Source organism: Coturnix japonica, chromosome 1 (genome assembly GCF_054131305.1).
Source record: "Coturnix japonica strain WE chromosome 1, WE-NBRP24, whole genome shotgun sequence".
Lineage (NCBI taxonomy): Eukaryota > Metazoa > Chordata > Aves > Galliformes > Phasianidae > Coturnix > Coturnix japonica.
The window spans coordinates 179,234,092-179,261,399 of NC_140663.1; the positions used below are offsets into that span (position 1 = coordinate 179,234,092).

Sequence of the window (27,308 nt, forward strand, 5' to 3'; positions counted from 1 at the left end):
GGGGGCGCTCCGCCCACAGCAACGCGTCACGGCGGGGAACGACGTGTCTGTGTGCGACGGCGGGGCGGCATGGGACCGGGGCGGCGGGGAGCGGCCGTGAGTGAGCGCCGGCTGCAGCGGGGGGTGGAAGGGACGGGATCGCGGGGACAGGCCGGGCCGGGAAGGACGCTCGGCCGGGCCGGTGTGAGCTGCGCTTCCCTCGGGCCCTGGTGGTGCCTCACGGCCCCGGGGCGCGGCGCCCGGTCGGTTCGGCAGCGCCACGCGGTTCATGTCCCGGCAGGTTCGGGACACGGGCAGCAGCAGCGCCGTCAGCAAGTGCTCGGCGGCGGAGCGGGGCTACGTGCGGGACCGGTTCGTGCGGCTCCTCGTGGGGCGGCCGCGGCGGCGAACTGCGCTCATCCACCGGTGAGCAGCGCGGGGGGTCGGGGCGGAGCGCAGCGTGTGCTGTGCCGGGGGGGGCGGGTCTGCGCCGTGTCAGAGCTGACTCCCCTCCTGTCTGTAGGCTCCTTTCAGGTCCTGGCAGGCTGCAATGAGGTCACCCCGCAGCCTTCTCTTCTCCAGGTGAACAAGCCCAGCTCCCTCAGCCTGTCTTTGTATGGGAGGTGCTGCAGCCCTCTGAGCATCTTTGTGGCCTCCTCTGCACCCTCTCCAACAGCTCCATGTCTTTCTTATACTGGGGGCCCCAGACCTGGACACAGCACTGCAGATGGGGACTCACGAGGGCAGAGCAGAGAAGGACAATCCCCTCCCTGTCCCTGCTGCCCCCCTCTCTGCTGATGGAGCCCAGGATCCCATTTGCTTTCCGAGCTGCAGGAGCACATTGCTGGCTCATGTTCTGTTTTCATCCACCAGGACCCTCAGGTCCTTCTCTGCAGGGCTGCTCTCAAGGACTGCTCCTTCCAGCCTGTATAAATGCCTGGAATTCCTCCGGCCCACGTGCAAAACCTTGCACTTTGCTGCACTGAACTTCATTAGATTCGCCCAGGCTGAGATGTTGGCCCACCTGCTTTGCAGGGAAGCAGTCTGACTGTCTGGACTCATCCTTTGTCATCCATTGAATATTGATGTTTGGAGGCTGGTACAGTCAGGGTATTTATACGTTTTCTCTCAGTTATCTGTAGTCTTGGTGGTAAGACACTAAATACAGGGTCTAGGTATGACAAAATCCTCAGACATCTCCACATGCAGGTGTATAAATGTGATTATTGAGTGGAAGCTGAGAGAGAAAGGTTTTGTTTGTTTTTGGAATAGACAGTGTCACTGTTGGAGAAATAGGGTTACTGTACAACAACTCCAATTGAATTTCATTCTACAGAGGTTATTATGTCCGTGCCCGTGCTGTGGATCACTGTGTTCAAGATTTCCTGCTGAAGACTCAAAGTCATCCTAGGACACAGGTATGTGAAACGTTTTTTGGCACCTTGGCAATACCAGCTTGTTAGTGCATCTCTGGTGGTCTTCTCCCAGAACAGTGCAGGGAATCTCATTGGCAGTGCTGGTTCTGTGTTTGTCCTTCTGACAGAAATATCTGGGAGAGGATGATACTTGCACAAGTTTGTCAGCTTCTTTTGAGCCATTACCTGCGTTTGTTGCTCTGTGGATTGCGTACTTGAATGTTCTTCACAGGTGGATGCTCAGGGTGCTGCTAGAGAATAACTTGTTTTCTGCCAATTTCTCTGTAGATCCTGTCTTTAGGTGCTGGCTTTGACTCCTTATACTTCCGTTTGAAAGACATGGATCTTCTACATCACACTGTGGTATATGAGGTGGATTTCCCAGATGTGGCCTGCCAAAAAGCTGCTCTGATCAAAAGGACGGAAGAGTTGTCAGCACTGGTGGAAGACACTGGATCAGAAGGATTAGGTATGGTATTTGTGGGATATGTTCTGGCTTCAGCCTTTGAAGACCGAGTCATATGAGAGGAACTAGGAATTTGTCCATGAAGTACATGTTTATTTTCTGAAAAAAGTTTGGAACCATTTGTAAGCATTGGGAGACAACAAGAGACGTGACTGCCAGAAAGCTTTTGAGGAGCAGATTATATCAAACAAAGCTCAGTTTGTTCTTGTGGCAGCTTTTTAAGTATTGTGTCTAGATTTGGACTTATCAGCACAAAGATAATGGGCAAACTGCAGCATGCACTTCATGGGTCAGGTGAATGAGAAAAGACTGAAGCACATAATGTAGGTGTTAAAGCTGAGAGAACTGGCTTTCCTCAACCTTAAGGATGAGCGGTGGGGGATAGTCTTACTGCAGTCTGTAACTACCCAGTATAAATACAGAGCCAGACTCTTTTTGGAGACAGTAGAGCCTGACTGTACAGAGCCTAGAGCAACCTGTTACAGGTGACCTTTGAAGGCACCTTTCCACCTAAATGATTCTGTGGTTTATGGTCTTCGTGGGTAGGGGAGAAGCTATTATTCTTAGGCATCTTGACTGTAATGAAACATTATTTATTGTGTTATTTGACTTCTTTTAAAACTCCAAGATGAGTTAAAAATGAGCCTTGTGAAACTGCTGTAGAATATAAACAATACTGAAGGGCTGGTTTGGCCAACTAAGTACTAAGAGGCAGTTCATTTGCAAAGTGGAGGGATGTAAGGTATGGTAGATGTTTCTCCTGCATCTGATCTCTGTCAAGGTTTACATTTATGTTCTAGTTAATAGGCTGTGGAAGATGGAAATGTCATAATGCAGTAGGAAACAGAGATAGTTACAGTGTGATAGATGGAATTAGGGTTTTGGCAAAGTACAGGAGCATTATGTAAAACGTGGGATGAAATGCAATAGGGACAAATTCAAGCCACTACATTTTGATTGGAATCACAGAATTGTAGGAGTTGGAAGGGACCGCTAGAGATCATTGAATCTAACCTCCCCTGCAAAACAGGCTCCCTGCAGTGGGCTGCACAGGTGGGGGTCCAGGCGGGTCTGGAATATCTCCAGAGAAGGAGAAGCCACAACCTCCCTGGGCAGCCTGATCCAGTGCTTCATCATCTGCACTATGAAGAAGTTCCTTTGCATTTTGGTGCAGGACTTCCCGTGCTCCAGTTTATGGCCATTTCCTATCATCTTGTCCCCATAGACCACTGAAAAGAGACTGACCGTGTCCCTTTGTCTCTCGCACTTAAGATACTTATAAACATTGATCAGATCCCTTCTCTGAGTCATCTTTCTCAAGGCTGAACAGACACAGGTCACTCTGACTTTCCTCATAGGGAAGATGCTCCAGGCCCTTTATCATCCTTGTCCCTCCACTGGATGCTCTCCAGGAGATCCCTGTGTTTTGGACTGGGGAACCCAGAACTGGATACAGTACTCCAGGTGATCAGGCCAGAGTAGAGGGTGAGGATCACCTCCCTTCCCCTGCTGGCCACGCTCCTTTTAAAGCACCCCAGAATTCCATTGGTTCTCTTGGCTGCCATGGCACACTGCTGCCTCATGGCCAACCTGTCACCCGCCGGGACACCCAGGCCCTACTCTGCAGAGCTCCTCTCCAGCAGCTCACAACCCAGCCTCCACTGATACTCGCAGTTATTCCTTCCCAGCTGGAAGACTCTACACTTGCTCTTGCTAAACCTCATTGGTTTCTTGTTGGCCCAGCTCTCCAACCTGTCCACGTCTTGCTGAAAGGCAGCACAGCTTTCCGGTGTGCCAGCCACTGCTCCCAGCTTTGTGTCATTGGTGCACTGACTGAGGGTGGACACTGCCCCCCCGACCTTCCCCCCCACCCCATCAAAGTGCTGATGAAGATGTTGAATGAGACTGGACTCAGCACCAACCCCTGGGGAATGCCGCCAGTCAGACTGTTAGTTTAAATACAGGTGGAGAGCAGCTACAGAGTTAGGCAGAACACAAGTTGTAGCCTCCAGCAAGCAACTGAATGTGGCTTAGTGACTAGCTCTTCCATAAGTTGGTTTGGTTTCCTGTTGAGTCTATCCACATTTTATATATCTAAAGAATCCTGTGGAAAATAATTCTGTCCATATCAATAACCTTCCAAGTATTTGAAGTAAAAGATAGGTGTCAGAGGAGATAGGAATGTCCTGTTATACATGTCCAGAAGAAGTGATGAGATAGGCAATTTAGGTGTTAGAAGAAAATAACAGGAAACACTGGGATGTGCTTCTGATGGAGGCCATTTAGAGTTTTGGTGATGGATGCCTTTGAGAAGTGTGTAGATTAACAACTCTCAGGACAGGTATAGTTGTTGGATTTCATGGGCATAGAGGTAGTGGAGCAGCTAACATATAGAGTTACTTCACTACCTAATTATTTACAGTCTGATTTTGGCAGAAAAGAGTGAACCAGCTTATAATTGATGATAGTCATAGGAAGTAAGCCTTTATAACGCTTCCAAATCATAAGCTGGGACCTATTTCTGAGAACAGTGCTCTGTAAGACTAGTTCCAGTGTATGCAGAGAGTTCTCATGCCCCGATTCAGAGTCCAGGGCCTTTTTACAGAAATGAAATATTTTTATTTTTTTTTTGTTAAAGAACACAAAATACACAAATCTGCCACTCACAAACCCACAAACGAACTTGACAATAATTTTGTAGTTGTGAGAGAAACTATTTTGTCAGAACAATGGTATTTTCTTAGCTTGAATTGAAATGTCTGTAAATGAGAGCAGTGATATAAAAATGTTGTTAAAGTAAACGTGATGAAGTTTTGTTCGTATAGTAAATACAACTGTTGGAAATCAGTAGTTGAAACTTGTACTGGGAATAATGGAATTTTGTTTCTGAGTTTATTGGGTCTTTTACCGATGTTTCTGGGTGCTACCCTATTATGGTTCATTTAGTTATGGGATTTTCTTGTTTATTTCACAGAAAAATTGAGTTGGGCTTGGTCTTGGGAATGATTGCTGGTGGTGCTGACTTTCCTGGTTTTCCCTTTTGGTCTCAGTACTGCATAGCCACTGTAGTGAGTTAGTGTTGTTTTTGTCCTACAGGAGCCACCACTGCCTTTTCTGGAAAGGATTATAGATTATTGGGAGTGGATTTGTCAGAGCTGCCAAAGCTGAGGATAGCTCTAGATGAAGCAGGACTGGACAATGAAGTCCCCACCCTTTTCATAGCAGAGGTGGTGCTCACCTACATGGAAAACAGCAGGTCAGTTGAACTATCCTTTGTTAGCTGGGTTGTAAAATGAGAAGGAGAGACTTCTTTGTAAGTCATGGGAGACTTGCTGTCTTGAAATTAGAGCCTCATTAATTCTGTGGAAGTTCCAAACAGCTCCTTATATAAGTGTGATTGTGTAGTTGATTCCCACAACATCAAAACAAGAGGCAGAGTGCACAGTTGGAACACAGGAACTTCTATCTGAACATCTGAAAACACTACTGTATGAGTGATGGAGCAGTCACAGCTGTGAAATTTCACTCCTTGGAGATCTTCAAAAGCTGTTTACGAGGGTGGGCAGTGATGGGACAAGGGGGAATGGTTTTAAACTGAGACTGGGGAGGTTTAGGTTGGATCTGAGGAGGAAGTTTTTCCCCCAGAGGGTGGTGATGCACTGGAACAGGTTGCCCAAGGAGGCTGTGGATGCCCCATCCCTGCAGGCATTCAAGGCCAGGCTGGATGTGGCTCTGGGCAGCCTGGGCTGCTGGTTGGTGACCCTGCACACAGCAGGGGGTTGGAACTGGGTGAGCGCTGTCGGCCTTTGCAACCCAGGCCATGCTGTGATTCCATGATTCTATGATATTCTGTTTCTTTCCTTTTAAATCTTCCTCCCTAAGATTACAGGGAAGCAGGAGGAAATTCAGAAGAGGGCTGCAGGTTGAGTTCGTATCACCTTCAATGCAAGGAACAATTTAGTCTCTGTTCTGAGAAGGAGAGAGATGAGAGGAATGTGAAAGAAGACAATGAATTGATGAGTTCTCTGTGCAGAGCTTGTTCAGCTCTGCAAATCTGATTTGGTTCATAGGCTGCTTCTCCCAATATAAGAGAAGAATGAAATGTGGCAAACTGATGCCAAGATTGAAAGAAATAAGGTGATACTTCACATGAGGGCCCACGGACCCGGGGAACTCTTTCCCATAGGATGCTATGGATGCTCAGAATTAGCATTGGCTCAAGGGCTGTCTGGATTAGTTCACAGAAGAGAAATTCTTAGAGGGTTCCTGAACAGAAGAAACTGCCTCCAGGTCGTGAACTCTGTGAGTTGCAAAGAACTGGGTCATAGAGTGTAATGAAGTGAAATGGAGCATGTTTCTCCTATTTTTCCACACCTTCCTGTGCAACCCAGCTGTTCTGTTATTCTGTTTGGCCACGATCCTGGGTAGGCAGCTCTAGATGGTTCTGCTGGTGTAAGAGATTGGACCGGATGGCATGCAGAGGTTTCTCTAATCTCATCTATTCTGTGAATCTAAAAGGGTGGTAAAAAAAAAAAGAAAAAAAGAAGAAGAACCTTAAATACTATGAATACTGGGGTGTGTTTGGTTTTTTTTTTTGTTTTTTTTTTTAAAATTCTGGGGTCTTCTTATCCCAGCCTCTCTCTATGGATGGAGGAGGCTTTCATAGATCCCCAGTACAGGTGTTTTTTTGTATGTTATGTGCCAGGATCCTTTAATAGCATACTTCATGTTGCATCTGTCCTATAGTGGGTGGTCCCAGAGTTATTTAATTATTCTTGTGTCATCTGCCTGACAGGTCAGATGCCTTGATTCAATGGGCAGCAGAGCATTTCTCTCATGCATGCTTTCTGCTCTATGAGCAGATGCACCCAGAGGACCCCTTCGGGCGTGTCATGCAGCAGCATTTTATTCAGCTGAACTCTGCACTTCGTTCCTTGTCTCAGTACCCTGACTGTGAAGCACAGCAGAAGCGTTTTTTGGAAAAAGTAAGTACCTGCAGCCCTATGACCCGCGGGAGGCCTGAATCACCTGGAAAAAGGTGTAGCTTTAAATAATTCGAGAAGTCATCAACTGGGCCAGCTGGGTTGAAGCAAAAAGGGCCAAAGCAGAGCTGCTGCCTGCTCTGGTAATGTGACTGATATCATTTGAAGGTCCCTGGCCAACAAGCAGTCTGTTTTCTGGTATGGGATTAAGGCAATGTATGGGTTCCTCTTAGGCTTTAGATGTTAGATATTCTTTAGAAATTTTTAGGCAGGACATCTAATCAGAATTTGAGCTGCTGCTACATTTCCAGATAGGCAGCTTTAAAGACTTATGCAGGTGCTTCATTTAGCGTCTTCATTTTCTTGTGGGAAGTGAGTCCTTTCTTCCAGAGGTGATAATTGTGAGGGATTTGTATTTTAGGGCTGGACTGAGTGCAGTGTCATGGACATGAATGAGTTTTTCACCTGTTGTATTCCAGAAGATGAGCAACGAAGAGTGCAGGCTCTGGAGCCTTTTGATGAGTATGAGGTAATCCTTTTCAACACTGAAAGAAGACTCTTCTGTGTTAGGAGAGATTCTTGTTCCTTCCTCAGTGAGAGATGTCTAAAGGAGACAGTCTTAGCATTGCGAAGTGGCTGCTATTATAAAGGATATTGCTGACACTGAAAATTAGCAAGTGCTCAAGTTGCAGTTCTTTCAATGAAAAAATCTGTTGAGGATTACTTAAATAGGCACAGAGTATGCCTGGTGTGACCTGGCCTGCAAATGTCTGGGAGCGTTTCTGGAGGGAGTATAAGCTGTTCTTGCATTTCCAAGGGCTGGTAGTGTTTTGTCAATGGTGAATATGGTTTACTAGCTATATTCAACAGATATTTTGTTCTGTTTTTTTATGTGGCCGTTCCTATAATAATTACTGAGTTTTAGCTATGACTGTATTCTGTGCTTTTTTTTATGTTAACTGCTGGCAAACTTGCAACTGTCAGAAATGTAGGAAAGTAGGTAAAACAGGGACGACAAGTAACTTTGAGAAAAGTATTGTGTAAAGTAATTGCTGGACATTTCTCATTCTACCTTGTGGTTCCCTGTTTATAATTCTGGAGGTTTAATGCCTGTGGCATGAAAACAGCTTAATGTGGTTGTGTTCACTTTGCCACCATGCATCGTGAATAAAATTGTTAACTGAAATTCTGGCAGATTTGCATAGTCGTCTAGCAAAGTTTACAGCAATTATTGTAGAGGAAGGAAATTTCTCTTAAAGTGAGAAATCAGACTTTATATTGTTTCGTTGCAGAGGAAGGTGACAAATCCATGTTGGAAAATCTGCACAGAAGTAACATAACTGGTAGCAGAGAGCTCAATAATTGTCCTTTCAGATAAAGACAGGGTAAGATCTAGGTCATGTTGGAAGCAAGCTTAATGGAATTAGATTAGAAACACAAATATGTGTGTACTGTGCTGAGGGTGACTAATTTTTAGAATGATTTTCCTAGAGACAAATAGTGAACTCTTACATTTTCAGTATTTATATTCATTTTATTTACCATTTTTCAAAAGTTTCTTCTTTACCTAAGATGAAATTTGGGCTCATGATGTTGATGTTATTTCTTTGCACTTTAAAATTCTTGTTTATGCCCCCTTGCCATACACTTGGGTGAATGTATTCTGTCCCCTGGTAGTGAACCTGCTCAGTTCCTTAATGTCCACAAAAGCCAAGGTGAACTGCAGTATTGCTACTGACTTCTTGTACAGGACACAGGTTGTGCTTTTTGCCTTAGTGATCCCACAGTGAGAATGGAAATCATATTTAGGTGTCATCGAATAGCAGAGGCCAGGCTGTATCTTTTAGCATTTATGATTTCTTTGGGGTTATTTATATTTCGTGACCCTTGAGAAATCTTAGTCCCTTTGGTATACAACCTTCAGTCCTTTTTATGGTCACACCTGACAAACATAAAGGGAAGCTGGTTCCAAAAAAGATCGTTCATTATGCAACTTGCAATAAGGCTATGGAACTTGTTGCTACAGAATATTATGGATGAAGGAAGTTTATGTGAGTTTAAAGAGCACCTAGATGGTGGTTTCCTCATTCAAGAACTAAGAGTTATTTGATAAAGCAGAAAATCCCTGGGCTGTATATTTTTGAGGGTTATAAGAGGAGAAGGTATTACTGCATAGATTTGTTCTTCCTCAGATTCAATTTTGGGCTTCTGATTTTGGCCATTGATGGAAATACTGTTAAGCAAGTTTAATTTATGACTTGTTTGCTTTGGCCATTCATTATTACCTTCTAGTCTGAGATTTTTAGAGCACATGCTTGTTTTTGTTTCTTTCTTTTGGCTTCCTACAGGAATTGCATCTGAAGTGTTCTCATTACTTTGTCTTGACTGCATCAAAGGGCATGGAACCCTCCTGGACTCCGTTATTATCCAACATTACAGGTACGCACTGACTAGATTTTGTACTACTCTTTTTTCTTACACAGGCTCTTCTGATAGATTTTAGGAGACAGTAAAGCTCCAGAAGGAGCACGTGAGATCATAGAATCATAGAATCACCAAGGTTGGAAAAGACCTAAAAGATCATCCAGTCCAACCGTTCACCTATTACCAATAGCTCCCACTAAACCACGTCCCTCAACACAACATCCAGTCATTCCTTGAACACCCCCAGGGTTGGTGACTCCACCCCCTCCCTGGGCAGTTCATTCCAGTGCCTGGCCACCCTTTCTGAGAACTAGTATTTCCTAATGTCCAGCCTAAACCTCCCCTGCCACAGCTTGAAACCATTCCCTCTAGTCCTGTCACTAATGAAACGAGAGAAGAGGCCGACCCCCAGCTCACTGCAATCTCCCTTTAGGAAGTTATAGAGGGCAATAAGGTCTCCCCTGAGCCATCTCTTCTCCAGGCTGAACAATCCCAGCTCCTTCAGCCTCTCCTCATAAGCCCTGTGCTCCAGACCCCTCATCAGCTTTGTAGCCCTTCTTTGAATGTGTTCGAGGGCCTCAATATCTTTCTTGCAGTGAGGGGTCCAAAACTGGACACAGTACTCGAGCTGTGGCCTTACCAGAGCTGAGTACAGAGGGATGATCACCTTTCTGCTCCTGCTGGCCACTCTATTTCTTATACAGGCCAGGATGACCTTGGTCTTCTTGGCCACTGGGGCACACTGTCGGCTCATGTTCAGCCGAGCATCAGTCAATACCCCCAGGTCCCTTTCTTCTACACAGTCTTCCAAGCACTCCGCCCCAGGCCTGTAGCATCACCCAGAGTTGTTGTAGTCGAAGTGCAGGACGTGGCTTGTTGAACCTCATCCCACTGGCTTCAGCCCAGCTCTGCAGCCTGTCCACATGGTAGCATCCAGTTATTTTTTTCCATCTCGTTCACTAAGGACGGCTTATTGCCAGGTGAAGCCAGAACCATGTCCTGGCTGATGGTTCAGAGCAATTTCATTCTGTTAGTTTATTGAAATTTCCAGTCCTCACAGCTTTTCCTTCTGTTTACGGATGGTTGCAATGCCAGGCTACCTTAGTCCTCTTCCTATTTTTGGGATCCTTCGAACTCTCTTCAGTTTATTCCCACTTGTCTCTATATGTGTCTCTCTGGGCCATTTTGTTCTTTTGGGGTTGATTATTATATTTTACTTACTGCATTATCGAGGCAGTCCAGCAGAGAACTCCGGAGCATAGAATCATAGAATTACCCAGGTTGGAAAAGACCTTGAAGATCATCAAGTCCAACTGCAGCCTAACCAGAACCCTAACTCTAAAAACCCTACACTAAATCATATCCCTGAGCATGTCATGACATTTATTCTTTTTCTCATCCCCTGAGGGTGGAAATTTGTGATGCAGCATTTCTGTTTCTGAAGTGTTTTTGGTAGGTGTTTTTTTTTTGTGTGTTTTGTGTACATGGTTTGTTTGTTTGTTTGCTTTATGGGAGAAAAGTGGTACAGCTGGGGAATGGCTAAGTCCAAGGCTGTGTTTCCATGATAAAAAAAGACTTGGCAGCTGTAGCAGCCCAACAAATACCTGCATTTTGCTGCTTGCTTCCTTTAGGAGTTGAAGGAGTGGTAAGCAGAAGCTGAAAGCTGGTGTGGGGTAGTTTAAAGTGATTCAGGTTGGTTTCTAGGGCATGTTGGATTGTCAGTTGGCTGCATTAACTTACTTGGCAATATTTTATTTTGTTTTTAAAGCTAAAAAGTGTGTTGGTTCTGGTTTGTTTGAAATCTGCATTTCTTTGGTCCTCATCTTGCAGTTCCTCATCATCATGGCCCTACCAGGTTGGCTGGGACTATCAATGCCTTGGCATGTGCAGTTCAGTCTGAAGTTCTTGGCTTGAGACGTTATGGTCACCACTCTGCTCTTACAAAACCCAGTGTGATTCTGACCACTGGAGGCTTTGGGGAAGAGAATGGACATCACTGTCGTATGAGAAATTTCCATGTTCTTATGAAGTATGCAGGCTCCTGGAAAACCAGATGTGTGAAAAAGGAAAATTCTGATCACAGATGGGGTAGGTGTTTCAAGTGGGGTTCTGATGGCAGCAGTAAGGGAGGTGTGTTTGTGGTAGCAGCGAAATGTCTAGTAGTAAGTGATGTCACGGTGCAATTCAGCTGGCAGTCAAAGAGATGTGAAGGTTCTGAATGTCATAGGAACAGTGCAAACTGTGGTATGTTCTGTCTCTACAGATGAGCGATTGTACCATACTGTGTCATGCCTCTCAGACAGCCTAGCCCTGGTGATAGGAGGACGAACATCCCCATCAAATGCAGCTTTGGGCATGCTGTGGCTAAAGTTTCCCAACATCTGTAATGACTCAGACCCATGTGATGTTACTGTGGAGCCTGTAAGTCTTCAGCCCGCTGTTGAAACAGCTGCTTTGCGTTGGAGGCACAGTACAACTGAAGTAATACTCAAAGGTAAAAAAGGTTGGAAAGAGTGGAAATGTCTGGATGGTATGTGGAGATACATTCTGAAATTTCTGTACAGGTTGGTCCTGTGGCCAGTTCTTCATGTGTTCTTGCCATAGGGAGAACACAGGAAAGCATGCACCTCCAGTTCCTGCCATTATGCTGTTCCGGCTGTTGGCTTGCTTTGCATGCCATGCTGTTTGTCCCTAATAAAGAGAGAGGCTCCTGCATAAGAAGTGGTGTAACTAGACTTGGATTCTTCTAAATGGAGGAGAGTTGAGAGGGCAGACTGTGATGATAGAAACCATTTAAACAGGATGGCCTGAAGGAAAAAACAAACAAACAAAGAACCGGGAAGACAGAAGCACCAGGTGGAATTGTTAGGCAGATTTAAGTAAAACTAAAAATCTTTCTCATAAAGTATTGCAGTTATTCTCTGAAGCTGCTTGTTGCAGTATCGTCTATACTGAAAGTTAACCTGAACTTAAGAAGCAGAGTGGGTAAATTCACAGAAGAAAAAATGTATTCAGGGCTTAAAAATTAAAAGACAAAGCATCAAAATAACTTAAATACCCCCTTGTGGCAACTACTGGAAATGGGGTGTAGAATGAGGTGATCAGATCTGTTGCTCTACTTGCTGTTACTATCACCTAGTGAGTACTTTCTAAAGGAGAAAACAAACAGCACCCTTCTTGAAACTCTTACTTATTGAAGTATAATAATTTCTTATATGCCACATTATCTCCACTGGTACGTAGAATTGGAACCTAGGGATGTAATCTGTTCTGGAAGAGTAATTCTTTGAGCTCATTTATGACTAGCGTGTTTCATGCTTAATCTCACCGGAAGGAAGGTTTAGAACTTCCTTTCCAAAGGATAATCTTGTTTTAGAGCATTATGCAGCAGGATACCTGGCTTTTTCCAGAAGTACCTCGTAAAACAAGCTGTACTTCAAGTAGCAGTTATTAGCAAACTATTCATCAGTTGTGAGGTCTAGAATAAAGATTGGCAATAACACACTGCAGGCTTACCTAGTTAAAGATAATCGCTGCAGGGTGCAAAAACTTTTGAGTTATTAGCAAGTCACTGGTGAGACTTGACAGTGAAATTCAGGAGGTGAAAGCTGTCCTTAAGCTGTTTAATTCTTCACTAGGAGTTACTGCAGGGGAATACGACAGGAATTACAAAGCAGTCATTAGTTTGGTCTGTAGAATACTTTGAGTTTCTGAGACAGTGTTCATTTGAGACCATAATGTAATTTAGAGTTCAGCTTTCCAGACTAAGTTTTATATATATAAAAAAAGTAAGTGCTAAATGGAGGAATAACATCTTATGAATAATAAACTATCTTTTAAAAAAATATTTGTTAGACTGTACTTCATCATTTTTTGTCATGATTGTGCTCTGCAGAAATATCAACATTGTGTTACTTGCACAGTCCATTATGAGGATGTGGCTCACATCCTTGACGTCTACCAAGAGTACTCTTCTACCTTTTATACCTCCTTTTTGAGACCTCTTCAGGTTAACTCCTACTCATTTAAGTTATCCTTTATTTCTCGTTTTGTGTGGATAAATACACCACCTAGTTCTATGAAGCTTTACCTCTATTATTGATTTGATTAAATCTGCGTCACTGTGTTGCTATGATTTGTGTTCTTAAGAGTTTTCTAGTTTTATTAGTTCTATAGGTATCATCTTTCAATTGCCCAAATTGCTATTTCTTAATTCCATTAAGTATATTTAAAAAAAAACATGCATTTTTGCTTTTGCGACTATGGTCTGTGAATAACATTCAGGCTTTGAACAGTTAGTTAGTGCATGATAAATAAGTGGATGATGGAAGTCTTCTGAATGATCACAAGCCTAATGAATACGTTATCTAAGTGAAAGTATTTTCAGTCTTCTAATGCATGTGCCTTGTGTCATCTGCTTGTTTGTTTTTGTTTTACAAGACTAATGTTTCTATCTATGAAACAGTTTATTGCATTTATTGCTAAAGTTTCAAAATATGAAATGTTCATCGAGTTGCAGGGCACTTTCTTATAAAGCTGTGTATCTTTGATCAGCTTTCTGTACATGCAGGTAGACATTTTTTGCTTTTGTGATGTACCAAATTCTAACCTTTCCACCTGGTTGTGTTTTTCTGTAGGAGAGAAGTACCTGTTTGTGTATGGAGGCCGCTCTGCTATGCAGCAAGTGCTTGGGGATTGGTATTTCCTGCACATTCCAGAAATTTCCTGCGCTATGGTAAGAACTTAGGGAGACCCTGGGGAATAGAAATTGCTACTATATTGGAAGCTCAGCTGAACCACAGCAGTACATTTAGGCAGATGGCACCAGCAGTGCTGTTAACTCCACGCTGTTTAGTGTTGAGCTAACTTCTAAACGCTTTGCTATTTACTGGGTTACAGTCTTCAGAGAAATGTTGTAAGGGAGGGCATCTGGAGGTCATCTACTCCAATGTCCTTAAAGCCACTGGAACAGATTGCTCAGCTCATTGTCCACTTGGGTTATGATTGCATCTAAGGATGGAGACTCTGCAACCTCTTCGGGCAGCCTGTTCCAATGGCTGACCACCCTCATAATAGAATGTGAGCCTTTTTTTAATGTGTAAGTGGTTTTTCTAAGTATTTTCAGTTTGTGGCCATTTTCTCATGCTCTGTCTTGGATACATCTGAGAATGTTTTTTCTTCATGCTCCTTCATTTCTCCCATTAGACATTTATGCATATTGATAAGATTTTGCCCTGAGTATTCTCTTTGTGAGGTTTCTGTCCCATAATTATCTTTGCGGTACTTTACTGGACTCACTGCATCAGTTCCCTGGTTTTGTTATTGTCACGGGTTACTTAGATTTACCTATGCCCGTGACAGGGGAAGCCACCCCACGGCCCCCCCACCCCGGGGCCCGGAAAGGAGGGGGAAAAGGGGAGTGGGATAAAACAGCGACAATCTAAGGAGGAAAAACTTATTTTACTAAATATGATATCGAAATACAAGATAACAAAATATAATATAATTAAGGCTAACAAATCGAACGAAACAGAGAGAGAGAGAGTCTCCGAAAACCGAGAGGCCTACTGTGAACTCTAGGCGACACGGCTGGAATGCTTCCCACTCTCCGAGAAGTTCGAGAGAAGAAGGAGGGCACTCCAGCCTGGGAACGAGATTATATAGAGTCCTGGTCCCGTGACTTATTGTTACTCCTGTTGTTCTCTGGGATATGTAGTCTTCTTCTGTGGACTGCACATTCAATGGAAGTATCCATGCTTTACATGATGTTATGATGTGGAATACTGATAGCAAAATTACAAAATTACAAAACCATGACAGTTATACTGAAGAATGCAGAACTAGCCACAGCCCTCCATTTGTTAGACTTAATGATCTTAGAAGTCTTTTTCCAACCTGACTCTGATGCCTGGAATTGTTTATCCTCATGTTCAGCACTTCTTATGTCCCATTGTTGAGCTTGATGAGCTTCAACTCTTCCTGTTTTTCCAGCCTGTTGTGGTCTCTGGCAGCACAACCAGCTGATATATTAGACATGCCTTCATGGTTTTTATCATTTATCATATCCTGATTGTTCTGGGTATCCCTGAAGTGCATGGAAGTAATATGCCTAAAAGTTATTGTTGTGAGCAGCCAAATACCAAAAAGATGTAGAGAAAGTTGATTGTCTTTAGTCATACTGTCTTGCAAACGGAAATATATCACGAACTCCAGACTGCATGGAAGAATTTCTGTTAATAGTTATTAAAAGTAGGGACCACCTCCAGCAGCGCTGGGACCTGAGAATTCCTCCTCCCATGGAAGGAGCCCTGTCCTGAGTGCCTCAGGTCCCAGGATGCGTATGTCCCAGGCCAACAGACATGGCAGTTTCTTTTCCTGTTTGCAGACTGAACCAGTGATGGAGGTGAGCGTACATTCCAGAGACATGCACATGAACATGAGCACATATAGAATACACTGGTATGGTCATCTGCACCAACTGCTGCCGATAAGATAGTGCATTCAGCAACACCCATAAAAATGGGACTCACATAAAATGTAGATAGCACACTTATCTTCCTCATCTTTGTCTGATAAGAATTAAAGTTCACTAATCAATGCATATATGCCCTCACTCTGTAGACTGACAGGCACATTCAGATTTGTATTTGTCTTATGTATCAGGATATTCCCTGTGTACAGTGGTACCCCTGACCAGATCCTGAGTCCTCTTGCCTGCTCTGAGTCTCCTGCTTTCCAGCTAGTCTGGCCTGAAATTTGCTAGCAAACAGATATGCGTGCACTTGTTTCATGGGCACCTGTGAATCCTGTGAATACCAGTGCATGTCTAATACCTATGTCTGTCTAAGACCCTGCACCAAGTGCTGGAGGTAGGAAGCTGGTTAGACCAGCTGACTGGACTAGCTCCAAGTTTTCTAGCAAATGAGGGATGCACATCCCACGCACACGAGGTTCAAGGAAATACAATGGTCCCTTTTCCAGCAACTGGCACCTGGGCACAAGAGCCCTGTGATCCATAGTTCTACTCTAGCAGCTGATGCTGGGACTCTGGTTTGCTTCAGTTGCCTAAGTTGCCCAAGTAGTTGCATGTAGGACCTGCACAGCTTCTGTTACCAATGGTCTTGTCCCAGCGATGGAAGCTAGAAACCTTACTCGTTCCACTTGCTGGATGATGCTCACACTATCGGACCAGACTGCTGCTGCTCTCTGCAATAGACCAGTAATAGCTGGCACTCTGGATACAAAGCCTTTGGAAGCCATGGAATTGCTCTCTAGTTCTGTGGTATTTTCAACTACTTATGCAGAAACTGTTGCTTGTTCCAGTCATTGCCATCAGAGAACCTGCAGTCCTCCACCATAGTAGTGACTCTGCTGGCCTCACATTTCTTAATGCGCGTCTCTGTATTTGCAGACACACAGTCCCAATGTCATTCCTATTAACATGTATCGTGTATTTTGGCAAAGATAGTTAAGGAAGTATTTAATCAAAGGTAAGATACACTGTGGTGATTAGGCTTAGGGCTCAGTAAGGCAATTGCACTGAACAGTGACTGTTTATATGTGATTAACCCCCTTTTAATCTTCTTCCTGTCTATTCTTCATCTTTGGTTTTCAGCAATCCCCTTTGCCTTAAAAATTCCTTAATAAGTTTTGTGTAGTTGTGTGGGCCCCCTCACTCTGAGTATCCTGAGTCCTAATATTCCTGATTTCTTTCCTCTTATAATTTGCAAGGTCCATACTTGCCCTCTGTGAAGCCATGCCTGGAGTTTTTTAATGGGTTATGGATTAGTGACAGGAGACTTTTGGTTTACAGTATTAAACTAATGTGTTTCATCTAGATCTTCAAAGATGAGCTGGGTTTAAAAACAGTGAGTAGCTGTCACGGTTTGAACTAAAAATCCACCTGCGTCCGTGACAGGGGGCCGTAGGCCCCGGAGGGGCCCTAGGCCGAAAGGAAAAAAAAGTTAATTAGGAAAAGAAAACAGCGGCAACGATCTAAGGAGGCACACTTATTTACTAAATACTATATCGAAATACAGGATAACACAATATAATACAATATAATTGAAAATTGAGCTAACGAATCAAGCAAAATAGGAGAGAGAATGAGTCCCGTAACCGAGAGGCCTACTGTAAATCTAGGCGAACGGCTGAAGGCTCCCACACACTCCCCTGAACGCCAGAACTCGAAAGACGTCAGTCTGTTCTGCGACAGAGTTAATATAGAGTCCAGGTCCCGTGACCTATCGTGTTGTTCCCTGGGAGATGTAGTCTTCTTCTGTAAGTTGCAGATTCAGTAAAATTATTCATGCTTAATATGATGTTATGATGTGGAATACTGATAGCAAAAATTACAAAATTATTAAACCATGACATTCCACCCCTTATTCTACATCATTACATTATGTTTATACATACATACACACTCATATGTATAATTGTGAATAATCAGCAACCTTATTTTTCTCAACAATTTATATTTATTCCATACAAATCCCTAAGTTGAGAACAAAACTCTATAACCTAACCTACTGTTTATTAATTTTGAGAAAATGGCAAAACTGCCAGAAAAAAAAGGAAAACGTATCAGCGGTAGAGGGAAAAGGCAGTGCTAGTAGGGCGTCCCCCACATCAAGGTGCACTCATCTTTTCCCAGCCACCACAGCAGATCTCCTTTTGACTTATACTTCTTTCCATGTGTGCTCTACACATGCATGGCCAGTGCACGATATAGAGTCCAGATGGAAAAACTTGCTTACAAAATGCCCAATTAAGGTATATAGGAAGAAGTGTTTCCTTAACATTAATCCACTCTATCTTAAGTCCTGTACCTAACTGAACTATCTTGCACCTAATTGAAATATTTTCTGAGACTCTACCTATATATTTACAGGAAAATCATTGGCTGCACTCCCCCAACATCAAATTCCCTTGTGGTACACATTGAACATTCCCATTTTTGTCCATCACCCACCATGTGCACCCAGGTCCCTGGGCAAAGACAGTACCCCGGAGAGGTTTGCCCTTTCCAGATGCTGGAAGGACCCAAACTGTTTTTCCCAACACACTCTTTATGTGTACTACAGGAACCTTATCTCCCTCCACGGTACGTAGGGAGCTGGATTGGTTAGGACCATTACGATTACTAGATCCTCGAGTGTTGACCAACCAGGTGGCTTCTGCTAAATGGTTCTCCCAGTTTTTATACGTTCCACCACCCATTGCTTTCAACATAGTTTTCAACAACCCATTGAATCGTTCAATCTTACCAGAAGCTGGTGCATGATAGGGAATATGGTAAATCCACTCAATGCCATGATTTTTAGCCCAAGTGGTTACAAGGGAATTTTTAAAATGGGTCCCATTATCTGATTCAATTCTTTCTGGAGTGCCATGCCGCCACAGGATTTGCTTTTCCAACCCTAATATGGTGTTTCGGGCGGTAGCATGGGGTACTGCGTATGTTTCGAGCCACCCAGTGGTTGCCTCCACCATGGTGAGTACATACCGCTTACCATTGCGAGATCGTGGCAAGGTGATATAATCAACCTGCCATGCCTCTCCATATTTATACTTTTGCCATCGCCCTTCCCCCCAAAGAGGTTTCATCCTCTTGGCTTGTTTAATTATGGCGCATGTTTCACAATCATGAATAATTTGAGCAATAGCGTCCATAGTTAAGTCCACCCCTCGGTCTCTGGCCCACTTATATGTTGCATCCCTTCCTTGATGACCTGAAGTCTCATGGGCCCACCGAGCTAGGAATAATTCACCTTTGTTCTGCCAGTCCAAGTCTATTTGAGCCACCTCAATTTTGGCAGCTCGATCAACCTGATGGTTATTTTTATGTTCTTCAGTAGCCTTACTTTTAGGCACATGAGCATCTACATGCCGCACCTTTACAACAATGTTCCTTATTCGGGCAGCAATGTCTTTCCACAGTTCAGCAGCCCAAACAGGTTTACCCTTTCGTTGCCAATTATCATCCTCCCACTGTTGCAACCACCCCCATAAGGCATTTGCCACCATCCATGAATCAGTATAAAGATGAAGCATTGGCCACCTCTCCCGTTCAGCCACATCTAAAGCCAGCTGAACAGCCTTTACCTCTGCAAATTGACTTGATTCTCCTTTACCTTCAGTGGCCTCTGCAACTTGTCGTGTGGGGCTCCATACAGCAGCTTTCCATCTGCGATGCTTCCCTACAATACGACATGATCCATCTGTGAATAGGGCAAATTTCTTTTCGTTTTCTGGTAGCTCATTGTATGGTGGTGCCTCTTTAGCACGTGATACCTCTTCTGTAGGTGGTATTTCAATTTTTTTACTCTCAGGCCAGTCCATGATCACTTCTAGAATTCCAGGACGGCTGAGTTTTCCCATTCGAGCTCGTTGAGTAATTAATGAAATCCACTTACTCCAAGTGGCATCAGTAGCATGATGGGTGGAGGGAACCTGTCCTTTAAACATCCAGTTTATTACTGGCAAGCGAGGTGCTAGAAGAAGCTGAACCTCTGTCCCAACTACTTCAGAAGCAGCCCGAACCCCCTCATACATGGCTAAGATCTCCTTCTCAGTCGGAGTGTAGCGCTCCTCAGACCCTTTATATGCTCGACTCCAAAATCCTAGGGGTCGGCCTCGGGTCTCTCCTGAGGCTCTTTGCCACAAACTCCAGGTGGGACCTTTCTCTCCAGCAGCAGTGTAGAGGATGTTCTTCACATCCTGTCCCGTCCGTACTGGCCCCAAGGCCACGGCACGGGCTATTTCTTGTTTTATCTGCTCAAAAGCCTGCTGCTGCTCAGGACCCCATGAGAAATTATTCTTCTTCCGTGTTACCTGATAGAGAGGGCTCACTATGTGGCTGTAGTTTGGGACATGCATTCTCCAAAAGCCCACTACTCCCAGAAAAGATTGGGTCTCTGTTTTATTTGTGGGCGGAGACATAGCAGTGATTTTGTCAATCACATCTGCCGGGATGTGACGACGTCCATCTTGCCATTTTATGCCTAAGAACTGGATTTCCTGGGCAGGCCCCTTCACCTTGCTGCGCTTAATGGTAAAACCAGCTTTCAAAAGAATTTGGATTATCTGTTTCCCTTTCTTGGAAACCTCTGCTGCTGTATGGCCCCACACCACAATGTCATCAATATACTGCAAGTGCTCAGGAGCATTACCCTGTTCCAAAACAGCTTGGATCAATCCATGGCAAATTGTTGGGCTGTGCTTCCACCCCTGGGGTAAACGGTTCCAGGTATACTGAATACCTCTCCAGGTAAAAGCAAACTGTGGCCTACATTTTGCAGCCAATGGGATGGAAAAGAAGGCATTAGCAATATCAATGGTGGCATACCACCTAGCTTCTTTTGACTCCAATTCATACTGGAGTTCTAGCATGTCTGGTACAGCAGCACTTAATGGAGGTGTGACTTCATTCAGGCCACGGTAATCTACCGTCAGCCTCCATTCCCCACTGGTTTTACGCACTGGCCATATGGGGCTGTTAAAAGGCGAGTGCGTTTTGCTAATCACTCCCTGATTTTCTAATTGGCGAATTAGCTTTTGAATGGGGAGCAATGAGTCCCTATTGGTGCGGTACTGCCGTCTGTGAACCACTTTGGTGGCAATTGGTACCTCTTGGTCTTTTACCTGGAGCAACCCCACAGCAGAAGGATCATCTGACAGACCAGGTAAAGTTGACAGCTGCTTAACACCATTTGTGTTTACAGCAGCTATCCCAAAGGCCCATCGATACCCCTTGGGATCCTTGAAATATCCCATCCTAAGGTAATCGATTCCCAGTATACATGGAGCCTCTGGACCAGTCACAATAGGGTGCCTTTGCCAGTTTTTACCAGTGAGGCTTATTTCGGCCTCCAACATAGTCAATTCTTGGGAACCCCCAGTCACTCCATGGATATATATTGGTTGTGTCCCTTGGTGACTTGAGGGCATTAGGGTGCATTGTGCACCAGTGTCCACCAAGGCTTTATATTTCTGTGGTTGAGATGTGCCAGGCCACTTAATCCACACAGTCCAGTATACTCTGTTGTCCCTTTCCCCCCCCTGGCTGGGGGCAGGGCCCCTCTATTGTTTACCTCGTTGACTTGCAGCAACTGGAACTCTCCCCTTCTTGGAAGAGTTCACCTTGGTAGTTGTTTCACCTTGTAATTCTTTCACTCGTGCCTGAAGTGCAAAAGTGGATGAATTACACCACTTCTTCATGTCCTCCCCATGACTACAGAGGAAAAGCAACAAGGCAAGACGTGTAGTCTCATTGTTGATTCGAGGTGACTTATCATCGTCATTTGCTTGAATACGAGGACGTCTCTTTTTAATGGTTGAGATTTTCGATGATACAGGTGGAGAGGAACTCATGTTGTTTAGCTTCCTCAATAGGCGATTGTGGAAATCCTGGTTTCCATCATCTTGTACCACCGTGGATTCATCTACATCAGGCACATTAGCCAATTTGTCAATAATATCATTTTGTGTTCCCTCCACTTCGTTTAACCTTTCCACAATTTTGACAATGGCTGAAGTATACAGATTAACTTCTGTGGCGCTTATAAATAATTCAAGTTCCTGAAGTCTGCCAATTAGTTCATTCACAAAGGGTTTCCTGTCCCCTTTGCCATATACTAATGCAAGTGCACTGGCATGCTTTTCTGGAGCTGCTTTTGTAAAGTCACGCCACATCTGTCGTGGAACGCGGACTGCTTCGGGATCATGTAATTGGTCTGGATCATTACGATTGAACTCGCGGCTGTATAGCATTTCCACTAGAGCATTTTCTCTCAAAAATTGGATACCTTTCTCAATATCAGTCCATTTCTTTCTCTCAGGCTCCAAGTCCCTTTTAAAGGGGAATCTATCTCTTACCGCTATCAACATCCGCTTCCAGAGGGTGTAGGACCGATTTTGGCATGTGCCAATACCTCTGTCCACACGTGGGTCCCTGGAAATGCTACCCAGTTGGCGAGCTTCACTGCCATCGAGCCATGCACTGTTGGCACCATTGTCCCAGCAGCGAAGTAACCAAGTGACCATATTTTCTTTTGGCTGACGTGTGTAATCCTTTCTTAGATCTCGAATTTCACTCAGTTTAAAAGATCGATCAATAATGGTCGTAATACTTTGCTCACCTTTTGCTCTATCAAGAGTCCCAGGTGTTGATGGTGGCAACTGTGTTGATGAGGCTGCCCCATCTACAAGTTTGGACTTGAGAAATTCTCGTAAAGAAAAAGTAGCTTTTGGCTCCTCTTCTGACTCTGACCCTGACCCTGATGCTTGTGTTATTTCCTCCAGGTAACCCTCCTTCTTTTTCCTCTCCCCTAACTTTCTCTGCTCCTCTAACTTCTTCTGCTCCTCTATCATCTTCTGCTCCTCTATCATCTTCTTATACCCCTCTAACATCCTCTGCTCCTCCAACTTCTTCTGGTCTTCTGACTCCCCCTGCTCCCCTGAGTCTCCTGAGTCCTGCTCTCCTAACTCCCTCCGCTCTTCTAACTCCTTCTGCATTTTCTCTAACTGAGTTGAAACTTGTTTTGTCTTTCGCCCTCTTACAGGGGCAACCAACATTGTATCTGGTGTCCCAGATGGTTGGTCCAATTGGACTACCTGTGCCCCCGGTGGCTGGTCAGATTGGACTACATGTGCCCCCAATGGCTGGCCAAATTGGACTACATGTGCCCCTGGTAGTTGGTTAAATACATTCAACTCACCCTGGAGGGCACATAGCTGGTCTCGGAGAGCGTTCCGCTCAAACAATTACAGGGTGAGAGATTGATGTATAACAAGAAATCACTAGCTAAATGTGTAAGTAATGTGATGCTGTTGTGGAAGACCTAAACTGTGTGTTCAGATGTAAAGCCAGGAATGTTATCTGTAGGATGTGAACAGGCCCTTCTGTACTGTTCAGTGCATTTAACCTCAGCAGGACCCGTGCATATGGCCCAAAGCTGATTCATGAAGAAAATAAATGGGTGTGGGATGTAATACAGCTCTATAGAGGTATGCAACAAGAATGAACAGGGCACAGAATTTACAGGGAAGATTGAAGAACTTTGAGCTACTGAGTTGGTAGAAGATTCAAGGTAGTAATAATTTTCAAATATGTAAAGTAGAGCAGCAGAGGGCAAATTATTCTCTGTATTTATTTTGGAGAGTCTGTAGAAGGGACAGCTTTAACTAGACACTGAGAAAAGCTTTTAATTGTGAAGACAGTAAAGTGCTGCAAGAAATGCTTCTGGAAGTCTGCACTACAAACTGCTAGGTGACTCTTGCCAGATGCTGATAGGTATAATTACATTTGCCTTAGGAGAGAAGGATGGACGATGCGGTCCCTGAAGTTTTTTCCCCAGTTTCTATGATTCTCTTTTTGCAGTGCTTGCCCTAAGGGTTTTCTTTCTGTCCATTTGTCCTGCAGCTCAGTATTTTCTCTTTCTTCATGCTCTGAATCACTGATCACCAGCTTTGTGACCTATGTGTCTATAAACTTGTGGTTCTCAACGTGTGTGTCTTGAGCAGAGAGGAGCATGCATGAAGGAAAATATTACCTCTGATAATAATGTGCAGAACTAAAACCCTGTAAAGACTGAGCAACATTAAATATTCTTAGAGACAGAGAAATACTGAAAATACCGTAGATGGAAACACTTCTGTGTAGCCATTCTTAGAGGAATCAAACATGTGTGTGAGTTGAAGGCTTTTTGATTGCTCCCTATCATGCTTATTCAGTCTGTTCTCCTCTCCAGCTGTTCCTATCCTCTGACAGGAAGGGAAGGGATGTTATATCATAACGAGAGGAAGTGCGATAGAATAGAGGCAAACTTCAGGCGTGGACTTATGTTGTCACAGATTCCTGTTGAGGGTCCAGTACCAGAAGGCCGCCACTCTCACAGTGCCTGTAGTTGGAAAGGAGGAGTGCTGATTGCTGGAGGTTTGGGAGCAGCTGAGCAACCCTTAAATTCAATTTTCCTTCTGAGGGAGACTGAACACGGCTTTCAGTGGCAGACTATAGAGACACATCCTCCTCTCATCCCAAGGTAAGCAGAAGGCATTTAGTAATGAATTCTTGGCTTATCTCTAGCTCTCTCTCCTTACTGATGGGGGCTCCTTGGGGAGCCACCGATCCTGGAGGTGTGCAAGGAACGTTTGGACGTTGTATTGAGGGATGTGGTTTAGAGAGAACTATTGGTGATGGTTGGATGGCTGGGCTGGGGGATCCTGTGGGTCTTTTCCAGCCTTGGTGATTCTGTGATTAATGGAATACAATTTAATTTTAAACTCACAGGTATTCACATACTGCACATGTGCATGATGAAAAACTTATGCTTGTTGGTGGAGTGTGGTTTCACTCACTGGATGTGCCAGGCATCACTGTCATTGACTTAATGACTGGTCTGTGCTTGGACTACACAATTAATGCGGTGAGTACTGGAATTTTTCTTTCAGGATGAGCAGTATTGTGTGAAAGAAGATGGTAGCTTCAGGGTCTTTCCCAGAAATGGGAAAATAGAGAATGCAGAGGAGTCAAATTTAGGAGTGGAATGAATATTTCCCTGTTCGCATGAGGTAACAAATTTCCTGAGATAGCAAGGGTAGGATCCACATGTACAGCTGAAACTGGAATTTGTGACTATTACATATAAATATATTAAAAAATATAAATATATATGCAGTCTGTGTACACCTGGCTGACTTTTCAACATTTTCCTGAAAATACAAAGCATAAAGCATGCTTAAATGTAGCTTAGTGTTTTCTTATTCTCTACAGCAGAAGTCAGAAGGGACTTAGTATCCTTCAGATAAAATAAGCTACTCATGTTTGATAGCAGTGAGTAGAGTAACGAAGTTTTACCTAAAATAATACAGCTTTAAAGAAGTTAAGTGAGTAGATGCAGATTGGTTGGTAGCTGCCTTTATGATTTTTTTTTCCCTTGAACTCAGCTGCAGTACCTGCTAGTACTGTGCTAGTGTATTGTCCTAGTTAGGTATATAGTAACCCAGTGTGGATTGGTCTCCAGTTTCGAAAGACTGGAAATGTCGGTGACTTCCCGTGCAGTTAGTATTACTGCTAGTATTATTGTTTTGGTGCCCACCAGGACTCCCAGGTCCTCTTCTGCACAACTGGATACTGCTTTCCAGATGCGTGCTCCCAACACGTACTGGTACCTGGGTCTGCTCAGGACTTTGCATTTCTCCTTAATTCTGGGAGGTCTCTCTGGGTGCCAGCATGACAGCAGTGTATCTGCCACTCCTCCCAGCTTTGTGTCACCTGCAGAATATGCCGTCCATCATCCAGATAAGTAATGGAGATGTCAGAGTGGACGGTCCCAGGTCTGACTCCTCCAGGTGGGCTTTAAGCTATGGATACTTCCTGGGCTTGGCCATGTGGCCATTTTCTAGCCCACCTTGCTATCTGCTCCTCTAGCCCATGCAGTTTGTGTACGTAGATCTTGTGGGGACATTGTTGAAGGCCTTGCTAAGTCCAGGTAAACAATATCTCCTGGTCTCCCCTTAATCTACTGTTGCAGTTTCTACCGTTGTAGAAAGCCATCAGGTTTGGTCAAGCATGAATTCCTCTTGGTGAATCCATGCTGACTACTCCTGGTGGTTTTCTTGTCCAGGAATTCTAAGGGCCTAAAGAATGCAAAGACATTTTCTCATTCTCAGTCACTAAGCTGCAAGTTGTTCAGTGAATGGGGTATCCTAGAGGAGTGCATCGTGGTCTCCTTGCTGTTATGTTTCTCTCTTTTTGTCCACCTTTGTGGGTGCTGTTGATTGACCATCTGGTTCCCAATGGACGCATTATGGCTGTTCTTAATTTTCCACTGAGAGTAGCTGTATGAAATACTTCTACAGCACTGTGTCTTGAGCACTTTGTCCAGGCATCCTTTTCCTCGGTGTCTGGTTCGTCATCTTGGCCTTTGTGTACTTCTCCATAATGGGACTGGCTGGTGTCCTTCAACTATGCAAGCTTCAGTTTCATCTCAAGGACTTTAAATTCCTCTTCTTTTTCAGGAACATTTGGAGTGGCCTTTAATGCTACATAATCACAGCAGTGTTTTTCTGCAAGAGGAGAAGGAGTTGTTGCTTATTGGTGGTGGTGGGAACTGCTTCTCCTTTGGGACACACTTGAATCCAAATCCTATCTCGTTGAACCTCAGCAGCATTCTATCCTGACCAGCCACAACTGGGACCAAACAGGACAGAACTTTAGTGCTGTGCATCATGGTGTGACATTTGTTTACCTGCAAGTCCAAGAACAACAAAATGTTACTTACAACAGTTTTTGTATGCATTTATAAAGGTGGGATAAGGAGAAGGGATTAAGAAGTAAAGCTCTCTCTCTCTCTTTTTTTTTATTAGTCCTTTTTTGTGTTGTTGCAGACAGTATTTTCCAGAACTGGCTTTGTAGCCCTCTGATAATCTGGGTCAGTGTGGGACGCAGTAAAGCCTGCAAACCTGTGCACCAAGAAAAGGGGAACCGGGGAGGAACAGAGTAAAGTTAGTGGAAAATGAAGGTTATAAAAGTTGTAGAGTTGGTCAGGGCTTGTCTGGTATCTGCATCTGTTGACCACAACCTTACAATTTCTTACTAAATCTTAACTCTGTATGTAACTTAACATGCTCTGCCCCACGTGTATGTATTGCTTCTAGGAGAAAATTTGGTGGCAGCTCTGGAATCGGGGATATTTTACTTCCAGCCACGTAGGTGATGATCAACAGAGGACCCTTCCAATTTTAGCCCTTCTATGTAAAGGTGGTGTGGTTTTGTGATTTGTTGTCGCTATTCCACATCAGAACATCACGTGGAACAGAGTTCATGTCCTGGTTCCGTGTTACCACCACTGTGGGCATTTTGGGTTCCTGGAGGGGAGGGGCAGCATCCCTGGAGGACTTGGCACGAGGAGGAAGCGGGGTCGGACCGGACCCCAGCAACTCTGTGGAGCAAATCACGTGCTGCCCTCGCACCGCCGTGGTTCAACTCCTACTTCGGGTATTCTTTTCTCTCTCATTTTGTTTGATTAGGTTACATTT

At 44.2% G+C, this 27,308-nt stretch overlaps 1 protein-coding gene across 5 annotated transcripts; it reads left to right on the forward strand.

Annotated features, from left to right (window-relative positions):
- Positions 1 to 51: 51 nt before the first annotated feature.
- LCMT2 (leucine carboxyl methyltransferase 2) lies at positions 52 to 26,627 on the forward strand. 5 transcript variants are annotated; one of them, XR_014942299.1, is made up of 14 exons: positions 52 to 96; positions 281 to 405; positions 1,316 to 1,397; positions 1,683 to 1,863; positions 4,957 to 5,116; positions 6,656 to 6,845; positions 7,264 to 7,371; positions 9,191 to 9,281; positions 11,097 to 11,354; positions 11,530 to 11,760; positions 13,904 to 14,001; positions 24,020 to 24,310; positions 24,559 to 24,694; positions 26,289 to 26,627. XR_014942299.1 is itself a non-coding variant. In XM_015852532.3 (14 exons), the coding sequence occupies exons 1-14, from the start codon at positions 70 to 72 to the stop codon at positions 26,448 to 26,450; spliced, it is 2,037 nt and encodes a 678-aa protein (XP_015708018.2). In that variant the 5' UTR covers positions 52 to 69; the 3' UTR covers positions 26,451 to 26,627. The 5 variants fall into 5 exon arrangements, 4 of the variants coding, with proteins under 4 accessions (XP_015708018.2, XP_085392850.1, XP_015708019.2 ...); XM_015852532.3 differs by having other exon boundaries at positions 24,123 to 24,310; XM_085536724.1 differs by having other exon boundaries at positions 6,723 to 6,845; positions 24,123 to 24,310.
- The last annotated feature ends 681 nt before the right edge of the window (positions 26,628 to 27,308 follow it).